This window comes from Pelophylax lessonae (genome assembly GCF_965119305.1).
Source record: "Pelophylax lessonae genome assembly, chromosome: 12".
In the NCBI taxonomy this organism is placed as follows: Eukaryota; Metazoa; Chordata; class Amphibia; order Anura; family Ranidae; genus Pelophylax; species Pelophylax lessonae.
Window position 1 is genome coordinate 97145585 of NC_138779.1, and position 13095 is coordinate 97158679.

At 42.0% G+C, this 13095-nt stretch overlaps 1 protein-coding gene across 4 annotated transcripts in view; it reads right to left on the reverse strand.

The window, feature by feature from the left end:
• Positions 1-5005: 5005 nt before the first annotated feature.
• NTF4 (neurotrophin 4) overlaps positions 5006-13095 on the reverse strand; it is a 215498-nt gene continuing 207408 nt past the window's right edge. For all 4 annotated transcript variants that reach the window (XM_082274401.1, XM_082274399.1, XM_082274400.1 and 1 more), the window contains one exon: positions 5006-6439. In XM_082274401.1, the coding sequence (XP_082130527.1) occupies positions 5711-6418 (708 nt within the window). In that variant the 5' untranslated portion in view covers positions 6419-6439 and the 3' untranslated portion in view covers positions 5006-5710. The remainder of the gene's footprint in view (positions 6440-13095) is intronic.

A 13095-nucleotide genomic window follows, 5' to 3' on the forward strand; every position in this document is an offset into this window, starting at 1 on the left:
AAATTAGTTTTATGTCTTTTTGGAATTTACAGATTTTTTTTTATTTAAAACGTTCAAATTGATAAATTTGGAATCAGTTGAATCGAAAAGTTTCGATATTTTTTCGATTCTAACGCGGCAAAGTGAACAAACAAAAAAAATCTTCATCAAATGATTATAATGACTCTTTAAATCATCTTTGGCTTAAGAAAAACAGCAATATTTCAAAATGGTACTCAATTAACACACAGTCTTTGATTTCAGAAATAGGTTTACAGTTCAAAATCAAATGGTATTCGATGTAAAATTTGATTTGAACTTTAACTCGAATTTCGGACGAATTTCCTATTGTTGTTCGGAGCATTCTGTAAAATTAGTTTATACTGTAATTTGGGTGTTCGGATATTTACCGGAATCTTCAAATAACGAAAAAAGGTGTTTGAATGTTTATTTGGAATGAAACGAACCGCACATGTCTAGGCAATTCACAGAACAATGGTGGTATGCAAGGTGCAACAACCCTTAGGCCCCTTTCACACGGAGCAGACCGTAGTGCGATCCGCTCCGGGATTTTTTTTTTTTTTTCACGGACACGGAACATTTGTGTCATCCGGTCTGTATGTCCACATATCATCCCATCCGTTTGCAGATGATATACGGACATAATGCAATGGGATTGTGGATGTCAGCGGATGACACCGTTCCGTTTTTTTTAAACGGAAGAAAAAATAGGGTTCTGTTCCGTTCCAAAAAATGGAACAAAACTGAAAGGATGCAAATTGGATGTCAGCGGATGGTCATCCGCTGACATCCACAATCCCATTGACATGCATTATGTCCGTATATCACCTGCAAACGGATGGGGTGATATACGGACATACGGAACGCCCGTGTGAAAGGGGCCTTAGAAACCAGACATCAACATACAGTGATGAAAGATGCATTCTGACTGGTGGTCAAGGGACACTCAGCTCTGTCCTATAAGCAACCTTCATTTTGTGATTTTCATAACTGACCAATATAATTAGGAAATAATAACCAGTGAAATGTATAAGTAAAAGTAAGGAAGTATTGAAGAAAAATATGAATGGAAGGAATGATCTGATACCTAATATGGAACAATAAATATGAAAAAATGAACTGTAAACCTGGACTTAATAAAGGGGAATGACATAAACCAATACCAGGACAGAACTGCATTGATATGGAGGTGGCTGTATGTACTTTTAGTTATCTTCAGGGTCACCAAGACCCTCTAATATGCAAATGCTCCCCCCCCCCATTCCCCCAACAGTCAATATTTAGGTACCTCTAAAGACCCATTCACACTCCGGCGTTCAGGGAACGCACTTCTGTGAAAAATGTATCAAAATGCACATTGAGCGTGCAGTAATTCTTAATGACACCCAAACGCAGGTAGTATTCATGCGTTTTGCTGTGTGTTTGCTGCGTGACAAAATGTGCAAAAACGTGCATCACAAAACAGGCTTGGCTGCCAAAAAAGGTACATGAGCTACTTTGTCGCATGTAGGGAAGCTCATTTAGGCGCCCTGTTCGCCAAAAAACGCGATAAAAAATGTGACCTGTCGCACAAATATGAATGTGGCCTCACTTTGTTTTCCGTGGTTGTGTGTGTGTGTGGGGGGGGGGGGTTGTTTAGGAAAGACGAATGTTTCTGTTAACCAAGAAAAATCAGTACAAGGGACACATCATAATAAATGTAAGTTATGTCCCTTGTGCTGATTTTTATCTTTGCTTGGGTCTAAAGCTTAAACATTTTTTACCTTATTGCATTCCCTGGATTAAGGTAAAAAAATGTTTAGGTAGCAGTATTGCCCCCTCATCCCCCTTATGCTTACCTGAGTCCTTACTAGATCCAATGCTGTCCCCATCTGTAGCGGCTCCCTTCTCTGTCTCTCCCACCACTGTCAGTAAAATCCTGTGTTAAGGAAGCTGGGGGGGGGGGGAGTAAAGGGTGAGCCGTGCTGTCTATGCTGTCTGTGCCCATGGACGCCTCAGCATGGCTCAGGATCGAGCCCACAGGGGTGCCTCCACAGCAAGCAGCCTGCTGTGGGGGCAACACTCAGAAGAAGGGGAGCAAGAAGCGTCAGCATGGGACCTGAGAAGAGGAGGATCAGTGCTACTCTGTGCAATTCAATTGCACAGAGCAGGTAAGAAAACTATATTACCAAAATATTGGGACCTGCCAAAAGTATTGGGACACCGGCCTTTACACCCACATGAACTTTCATGCCATTCTTAGTCCGTAGGCTTCAATATTAAGTTGGCCCACCCTTTGCAGCTATAACAACTTTAATTCTTCTGGGAAGGCTGTCCACAAGGTTTAGGAGTGTGTCTATGGGAATGTTTGAAAATTCTGCCAGAAGTTCATTTGTGAGGTCAGGTACTGATGGTGGAGAAAAGGCCTGGCTCGCATTCTGCGCTCTAATTCATTCCAAAGCTGTTCTATTGGGTTGAGGTCAGGACCCTGTGCAGGCCAGTCAAGTTCCTCCACCCCAAACCATCTCATCCATGTCTTTATGGACCTTGTTTGTGCACTGGTGCTCAGTCATGTTGGAACAGGAAGGAGCCATCCCCAAACTGTTGCCACAAAATTGGGAGCATAAGGGGCCAAGCCCAAGCCCTCAAAGACGACCCCACACCATAATCCCCCCTCCACCAAATTATTTGGACCAGTGCACAAAGCAAGGTCCATAAAGACATGGATGAGCGAGTTCGGGGTGGAGGAACTTGACTGCGATGCCATTAAAGTTTATGTGTGTGTAAAGGCAGGTGTTCCAATACTTTTGGTAACAAAGCGTATATCATGTTTGTTATTTTTGTAGACTTTAAAAATTTGTGGGGAAGTGTAAGAACATAAAACAGGCATTTTACTGTTGTCTGTGTTACTCCCTCTCATTTCCTATCCTAGTGACACCCCGACACACAGAAATGAGTGGGAATCTACCCTATAGAGACACAGACTGCAATAAAAACTTGACTTGTATGAGCTACTTTTTTAATGTTTTTAAATATAATGTTCTTTTTAATTTGTAGCCATCTTTTGCTCTTTTATTAGTTTACTTAAAGTATTACTAAACCCAGAGCCTGCAGTCACTATATGTGGTCTTCCACAGTACACAGAACATGGGAATGCAAGTATTTTAATAAATATAAACTGCGAAATACCTTTTCTCATCAGCAGTATATAGCAGTCTTGTAACTTCTATCAGTGTCTGGTTAAAGCTTGTAGGAGGAGTTTTCATTCTACTCCGACTGTCAAATGAGGCTGCAGGACCCCTGACCTACTGTCTGGACAGTGCTGATTGGCCCTGTGCTAATTACATGCACCATCCCCACAAAAAAAAAAAACTATTTAGCAATACACACCAAACTGAGCATGTGCCAAGTGCCCCCAGGCTCTGTATTATCAGCACATGGATTGGGGACTGTGGAAAAAGTGGAGGATCAGAGAAGACAGGATCAAACAGCCTTTTTTCCCACAATGCAGAGGATTAACCCCTTAGGCTCCACAGTGAGTATAACAAGCATGCTTTACCGCATATACAGGCTGATTTTACTGTTTGGGTTTAGTAACACTTTAAAGTGATTGTAATCTAGATTTTTTTTTTTAAATAACAAACATGTTATACTTATCTGCCCTGTGAAGTGGTTTTGCACAGAGCAGCCCTGATCCTCCTCTTCTTGGGTCCCTCGCTGGCTCTCTTGGCCCCCTCCCTCCTGTCGAGCAGCCCCACAGCAAGCAGCTTGCTATGGGGGCCCCCGAGCCAAGCTGCAGCTCAGTGTGTTCATTCAGACATGGAACTGCCACTCAGTCCCGCCCCCTCTCTCTCATGATTGGTGAACTGACTTTGGTTGACAGCCGGGGGAGCCAATGGCACCGCTGCTGTGTCTCAGCCAATCAGGAAGGAGAGTTCCGAACGGCCAAGGGACTTGTGGACATCGCTTGATAGAGATGGGTAAGTATTAAAGGGTGCTGTAAAGGCGGTTTCACACAGAAGGATTTTTATCTTAATGCATAGAATGCATTAGGATAAAAAAAAAAAACCTTCTGCCCTTACAACTCCTTTAAATGCCACATTTATTATTGTTAACACAGGACAAAACACAAAACTGCTTGTACTAAGAATAGAAGAGCCAAGTCATATCTCACAGACAAAGTAAACAGATTATTTAGCCTTAAAGGAGATGTACAGCCAAAGCTCATTTGGCTGTACAATTCCTTTGGATCACAGGAGTGCAGATCGTTTTGAAGTCCTCTCTCTGCTGATGTCACAGATGTCGGGCAGAGAGCAGTCATCAAGACCACGGAGTCCGGATCCACCAGGTGCCTGGACCGACACCCGGCTCCGTCTCTCAGTGAGCCACTCCCACCCCCTCCACAGCCCAGCCCTCCAGTGAGCGAGGAGGGGGCAGAGCAGAGAGCTGCTGTCAGTCACCAGTTCTCTGCTTGGGGAGCTGTCAGAACTGAGCGATCAGTGGTGTTCGATCGTTCGGTTCTCAGAGTAGAGACGCCGGGGGGTATGCAGCATCAGACCGATGCTGCATCCACCTAGGTAAGTATAAATGGGGGAAAACACTGAATCCCATACTTCTCTTTTAACATATCCAACTGTAGCAAAATATTCAGGAATATGCTAAGATAGAAAAACAAAATATTTAATAAACATTAAAAAAAGGACTTTAAAAGGCAATTACCAAGTCATCTGAAAGTGGAAAATACTTTGAAAAAAATGCAACTCTACTTAAATCTTTCAGTTTTGGGTATGGTAGGGCAAGATTATAACCCATATTGGGTCTTCTTTGTGAAAGCACACCCTCCTCTTCCTCTATTTGGGCATGGCCTTTAAACTGAGCTATCTTTGTTACTGGTTTGATTTCTCTTCATATATTCCTTTATTCCCTGGGACCATGATACAGTATTTGTGTGCCCTGTGCATTCAAACAAACCCTTTACAGAAATAGAATAGAAACATTTGGATGGAGCTGCTCTTTAGGCAGAAAGGAGAAAAGAGAATGTAACATGCAGTCCATGAAAACAAAATGACAATAAGTTATATTTATCAATATATATACACATATATTTATATATTTATAGATATATAAAATTTACAAATAGAATAACCATTTTATAATAGCTTACAACGTGGATTGCTCGGGCGGCAGGAAAAATAAACACATTTTCTAGCAGCTCCACTCTGCACAGTTTATAACCAAAGGCAAACAAGTCTTTTATTGCAATACCTAGTGACGTATTGTCCTTAGCAGACAAGAAAATCGGATGCTGAGATTGAATAGGTAAAAGGAACACACAGGCTGTTGGTTAGACAGATGCTAATCTGCCCGGCCTCTGGAATTTGCCATGAAATTCATACTAACAGTCTACTGTGCAAATTCAAAATGAAAAGGCACTAAATTTAGAAAGCACTGAGAGGTGACACTTTTGTCCTGCATGGTCCGAGTAATGCAGTATGCCTGTCTCCGGTTTTGTGCTCCTTCCCAACATGGTAAAGTTAAATGACTCCCGATGGCAGCTGTTGGTGACTTTTCCATCCTCTAAGGCATTGGGTTTGTGGCGTGACTCCAGGAATGTGTGATGCAGGCTGTAAGGCCCTACTGTAAACAGCTTTAAGAAAAACAACATTAATTCCATCAGCTTTTCCTAACCACGGTAAACCAAGGGGCGTAATATCCCCTTCCCTCTCAAATTCTACGTCCTTCCACTCCTGCTCAACAGGGTGCAGACACAAGCTGTATCAATCCGGATCCAGCGCCAGCCCACCATCTTGTCCAACACAGTTAGTGCCCGTACATATGACTGTTTTGGTTTACACTCTGATATCCATTGTCTTTTGTCTACTCCTCGGCAACCATTGGTTGTGCTACCTTGAGGGTTGCATTTGGTCTCAAAAAAGTATTGCTTTAAGGGTCCTGTGAGCGTCTGAATTTCAGACAAGATGGTAACAGTCTTCCCCCGAATATCTACTGCCTGTCGTTTATCAGTAACCCAGACGTTTATGCTATCACACACTGACTGTTCTCCTCTTCTCGAAAGGCTAATGGAATCAGAGCCCTGGGCCCGTTTCACCCGAGAAGTCCTATTTGCTGGCTCTGACTGTGCAATGTTCTCTTCTGCCAAGAACAAAAGGGGAGGTCCAGAGGGCTCCTGAGTGGACAGAGCCACTCTTGAGGAATAAAGGTTCCATTCTTTACCCGTCATTTCAGGATATGTTGTTGCCAAGTCTGGGAAGATCCCTTCATGGAGTCCGTCTGTAAAGTTATAGGGTTCCTGAAATTGGTCTGACGTGAAGGAGGAATTGTTGGGGCCATAATCCCGATCAGTGTTTTGGTTTTGGAAAGGGGCAGAGTTGATGGCACAAAGGTATGAGATCACCATGACATAAAGGCGGAGGAGCATTACTTAATCCACCTCAAACAACTGCAAAGAGAAAAAAAAAGACAGTCAGAATGCATGTCTAAAAACAAGCTCCTTCTTTGAACAGTCAGCATATTGAAAATGGATATTTCTGTTATTAGTGGATTAAATCACTCACTGCTTTCATATACCTTTGGTGAGGTTATGGAAGCCTTACATTTGTACTTAAGTCTCTAATAAGCCTAGGAAACTATCTTAGTACCTATTTAAGTTCTCATGTCACACAATTTCATCATACCTAGGTAGAACCCCATATTGTCCATTATCTATCTATCTATATATATATATATATATCCATGTATATCCTTATCAGCCAACCTTTTGAAATTGAAAAAAAGGAAAAAGAATATGAAGGAAACATGTTTTACAGAATGTAATTATGAATACACAGCCCAAGAGACATGGCACTGTCTATACTGCTTGCAGTTACATCTTAGAATAAATCATTATTCCTTTATCAAATAAGCATAATGTTCTCTTAAAATGGACTATTGCTGGATGGAAGGCAGTAAAGAGCCTGTACTTACCTTAAAGTGCTGTCCTGCCACATGGCCACCCAATACAGCCTTTAGAAAAACCTCAAACATGTGGGTATGGTGGCCTTCTACAATGCAGCACTCCACGCCAATGACCAGGCTCAAAAGCTACAATGTGGGTTCAACGAGGACCTGAGCCTTAGGCTGGCCAAACATTATCCAATTTTTTTTACGTTAGATTTACCAAAACCATATAATATGAGGTCAAACCTAAACGCTTTCAATTGGTGTGCAGTCAGGCAGGCCCTTGCACTACATAGTTAAAGTTAACTCTAAAGGAAATTGAATAAGACGATTGTATAATGCAGTGAGGGCGAACCTTGGCACCCCAGATGTTTTTGAACTGCATTTCCTATGATGTTTAATTATACTGCAGAGTGCATGAGCATCATGGGAAATGTAGTTCCAAAACATCTGGGGTACCAAGGTTCGCCATCACTGGTATAATGTATGGTCAGCCTTATGTTAGTTTCAATTTGGTAGCAGGGGAGTACAAAGGAATGTAAAAAAAGGCTCCTTACCATTCCATCTATCCCCCAAACCTGTTAGTAGGGCTGATGGACCTAAAGAGGTCCTTTAAGAGCTAGGAACTATATATATGGTTTAAAGTAGGCCTGTAATGACAGAAATGTGGGCTGCAAGTTTCTAACTTCCTCTTCTTTAAAGCCCAGTTTCAACTTCAGTCTAAATCTTTGGAAATGCAGCAATACTTACCTGCAAACAAAAGCTGTCCACTGCAGTATCTCTTCTTTGCTACAAGATGTTCTCAGTCTTCAAGGTGAAATGACTCTCCGTATCACTCAAACTGGATAGACTGAGTGCAGGGCATCATAGTCCCTTTCCTTTGAGCATGGCTTACTACACTCAGTGTCCTGATGCAGAAAATGTTGCTAATGTCCAATTTTGATGTCCAGTTCATCCAGCCTAAACAGCTTTCTGAGTTGGTCATAACAAAAGCAAAACCTACTCCATATTATTAAACCCAGCATTAGCCTGTTATCAGTTCTTACAAAAAAAAAAAAGTTACATAGTTAGTGAGGTTGAAAAAAGACACCAGCCCATCGAGTTCAACCTATGATGAGTGTGTGTATCATCTGTATAACATTATAGAACCAGTAAACTTATAATATATGTTCATTTTAAATGAAGTGATCTGTGTTACATCTTCCTAAATGCCAACTATTAATGCCGTCATTCCCCAGACAGACGGTGGGAAAATCTTGCATCTGCAAATGTGCTGCTTTAGGGTAACAGTACATTGTGGACTGTACTAATTAACCAGCTTTGGAAACACATATTGACCACATACCCTCGGCTCACATCTGTTCATCTGCTTGCAGATGGTTTGCAGAGCAGAAAACACAATTATAAATAGTAAGGATTAAAGGCTTCATTTGAGAGGGGGGGGGGGCACAACTGGAATTTAATTATTATTTAACACTACCTAATGGATATTAGTTTCAGTAAATTTGTAATTAAAAAAGATTTATAAGGAAATTAGCTAGAATTTTTATTCCTGATGAAATTTACTGGAGACCTCCTAGAATGCTAGAGGAGAAATTACAGCCAGTTACTGGTTGGATGCCCTAATCAGTGACTAGCTGCTATATAATGCAATTCCAGTAAGTCTCCAGCAGATGTCTTCAGTGCAACCAAGTAGATATTGAGTTGTTTCACTGTCCTCTTCTGCAAAAAAGTTCAAAATAGTTTGGTACCCAGTGGACCTTCACTCTAAGAAATTACTTTGCCCCACTGTATTTTCATCACTCTGCAATTTAGATTTATTTTTATTTTTTTTACATCTTTCACTACTGTTCTAGTCCAGCCTGCCCCATGCCTCCATTCTTGCCTAGGGGAGAATGATGTGCCCCTGTTCCTGGGGCCTCCTGGGATAGTCTGGTCACATATAGAGGGTGAACCTTGCTGCATGTTATTGGTGGCCAGCTGCAAGAAGCTGGAAGAGACAGCTGGCTTCCAATGATGCAGGAAAGGAAGATGGCAACCCAGAACCCAGTCTGTGGCACCAGATCAAAGCAGGGCAGCCCTTCGGGGCAAGTATGATGATTTAGGACACCCGAGCAAGAGGCGCATGGGGAATATAAAACAAAGTATATGGGAGGGGGGGGGTTGAAGGCTCTGTTTACTTAATATTTGGTCAAACAAAAAAATTGTATAATTTCAATACATACAGGAAACCAGAGCTGGCCCTTCAGTGGAATGACGCCACATGCAACATTTTATGAGGACCCCCCAGTCACCACCACTATTCTGGTACATACACCCCTCTCCTCAATGGTAAACATTCCCTGCAACTCTGGAAGCTGTTTAAGTGGCAAGAAGGCTGAGCCTGTTACATAAGGTTGTCATTTCAACTCTTTAAAAGCAAACACATATGGATTTTACAGTTTCTGTGGCTTATTAACCACTTCACGACTAAGCCTTTTTTGACACTTGTTGCTTACAATTTAAAACCAATATTTTATGCTAGAAAATTACTTAGAACCCTCAAACATCATTTATATTTTTTTTAGCAGAGACCCTAGAGAATAAAATGGCAGCAGTCTTTTAAACTTCATTTTTTGGAAAAAAAATACACCTTCATGATTTAAAAAAAAAAACAAAAAAACAGTTAAGTTAGTTCAATTTGTTTGTTTAATGTGAAATAAAAACCTAACATGTCATGTTTTAAAATTGCACACACTCATGGAATGGCGACAAACTGGTACTTAAAAATCTCCATAGGCGATGATTTAAAAATGTTCAACATTTACACTTTTAGAGTTACAGAGGAGGTCTAGTGCTAGAATTATTGCTCTCGATCTAATGATCGCAACAATACCTCACATCTGTGGTTTGAACACTGTTTACATTTGCGGGCGCGACTTACGTATGCTTTTCGCTTCTGTGAGCGAGCACGGAGGGGTGGGGCGCTTTAACTTTTATTTTCCTATTTATTTACATTTTTTTTACACTGTGCCTTTACATTTTTTGGGTTTTATTACTTTTATTGTTGTCACAAGGGATGCAAACATCCATTGTGACAGCAATAGTCACGTGTCAGGTATTTTTTTTGGAGGGATCTGGGGTCTGTAAGACCCCCAATCCCTTCTTTATATTTCAAAGCATTTGCAATGCATTCAAAGCATTTAAAATGCTAACTTGGGCTGTTTTAAATACTGAATTTTTTCCTAAATCTGCCGCCTTTCTCCTCTCTGGCAGTAATCCAGAGTTTGGCTCGGGGTTCATTTTCAGTACCAAAAGCGGTAACCTTAAACCACACTCGGGATTACCCTGTAGTGTTTGCTTACCTTGTTTCTGCGATGTCACAATGTCCTCCCGCTCTGTCCTCCGGCCGATGCCGGCATCCGTCTTCAGGGTTCCCTTGCCTGCGTACAATGCGACGCAGGGGGCGGAACCAGGCGGGAAATTTAAAAAAATAAACATAACATGACACATACACATTGTAATACATTGTAATCTGTCATGATTACATTACTGTGTGAAACCATTTCGCCTCAGTTTTGTCCCTAGTGATTTGTCCAGTGCCCTGTATGCACTTTTACTGTTCTTTGTGCCTGGAAACTTGAGAACGTCCATGGTGTCCAAAAAGCGTTCCTTTAAGTCAAAAGCGGTTTTAGACCAGCTAGAAAACAGCGATAGTGAATTGGAATTACTTGAAGAGTTGTGCGATAGTGATTCGTGGGGAAATTCGTCATCAGACACTGAAACTGAGCTCAGTGATGTGCAAACTTGGTGCTCTATTGACTGCGGTACGGATCAGGAAGCGCCCCCAAGATTCCCATTTACTGGAGCACCTGGTATGAAAGTAGACGTTGAACACGACAACCCCTTGGAATGCTTACAATTATTTCTAACCGATGAGGTTATTGGAAAAATTGTTACTGAGACAAACCGGTACAAAGAGCAACAATTAGCTACACTGCATTGGAAGTTTCCAAGAAGCAGAAAGTGGGACCAAAGATGACATTTGGAAATTTCTGGGCCTAATAATACTTCAGGGAGTGGTGGGGAAACCCCTGCAGAAGTGGTATTGGACAACTATTACATTACTTATGCCCCTATTCTTTGGTGCGGTCATGTCAGAGTAAAGATTTTCCCTGATCAATAAATATTTACACTTCGAAAACAACGAAAGAATTGATGAAACTACTCATCCTGCACCAAAACTAAAGAAAATTTGGGAAGTATCTCAAATGATTCTAAAGAATTTCCAACGCAGCTATGTGCCAGAAAGAGATATCAGCATAGATGAAAGTCTAATGGCCTACAAGGAAAGGCTCAGCTGGGTGCAATACATTGCATCTAAGAGGGCACGATTTGGCGTAAAATCCTACATGCTATGCGAATCGTCAATCGGCTACATTTGGAATTCAGTCATATACACTGGAAAAGGAACACAATTCAATCCAAAATACAGCAACTATGGAATGGCAACATCTTCCGTTCTTTCTCTCATTGAGCCAATGCTAAATCAGGGCTATTGCATAACCACCGACAACTTTTATACGTCTCCTGGACTTTATGAGTTTCTTATGCAAAACAAAACAGATGCCTATGGAACCGTTAGGGAAAACCAACGTGACATGCTGCCAACATTTGACAATAAGGAGCTGAAGACTGGAGAAATGGTTGCCTGGCAGAAAAGATAAAATAATGGCACTGCGATGGCGTGACAAGAAAGATGTGTGCCTAATGAGTACAGTTCATAATACCTCCACTGTTATGGTACGCATGAAAGGTGGGAAATAAATTGTGAAGCCACAAGTAGGGATAAACTACAACAACACCATGGGAGGTGTCAACAGAGCCGACCAAGCAATGACATTCTACCCAGCAATGAGGAAACAGCAAAAGAAGTAATACAAGAGGATCTTCAGACATCTTCTTGAGCAATGCTTGTGGAATGCCTACATTCTGCTAAAAAAAAAAAAAAGTGACAAGCCTGTGATTCACTCTGACTTAATTTGGAAAGTTGCCGAACGTATCTTTGTGAACCACCAAACACCATCAATGGCTGTGAATAGAGCTGGACTTCGTGCTGATGGCGTTGTCAACCGGGAACGCCTGACTGGTCATAACTTCATGGACTACATCCCACCAACCAAGAAAAAGTCATTACCTACAAGCAGGGCTGCTGATAAAGCAGTACAGCCAGTCCTCCTGAACTGGGCCTGGACCCCATCGGTTCAAAAGGGGGGCCCAGGCACCTGCTGAGCAGTAGGTCCAGCTGTACTCTCTTATTGCAGACACCGATCCTCTTCTGCCTCGCCTTGCAGTGCTGCCAGCCCCTCTTCTTACTCCCCCCAGCTTCTCTGAAGGGGGGATTGGTTCTAGCACATGCACCCCCTCCATCTGCTGTCCAGGGCCCCTTTCCCCGCGCAGCGCTGCTAGCTTCCCGCCTCTCCTCTCTGCTGTGGGCACACAGGGGGATGTTTCAGGATAGAGAGTGGGGGAAGGGGCGTGTAACTATGTCATTTACTGGTCCCTTCCATTCCTGAATGAACACAGTGAGTGATCAGTACCAGTCCCTCCTGTGTCCATTTGTCACTGATGCATAGTAAACTGTGTTTAATATGCTTCAGTTAGTGAATGAGCAGGAAACCTCAGAGCACTTGTTATTCATTCATCTGTGCAGCTGAGGCTACAGAGAAAGGGACTGATAAATCTGTCCTGTCACTTTGGCTGGGGAAGGGGGACCCTGTCAGGTATGCTGTATGGGGCCCTGTGATTTCTAACAGCAGCCCTGCCTACAAGGTTGTGCGTGGTTTGTTGCTCGAAGCGAGATGACAGTGGAAGGCAAATCAGAAAGGAAACCAGATTCCATTGTCCCGATTGCAACGTCGGACTTTGTGCAGTCCCATGTTTCAAAATATTTTATATCCGGGGTGTTTACTAAACCAATATGCAGTGTCTAGTATTACAGAGATAAGTAATATTGCACCCTTGTTTGGACAGATTTCAGTGTTTTCAGTTTGATTACATTATTGAATACAATGTATTATTATTATATTATAATTTATGATTTTGTGTTTCAAACTTTATATTATGTACACCTAGGAAAGAATCCAGACCTTTTTTAAAGCAATCTAGTGAGCTAGCCAG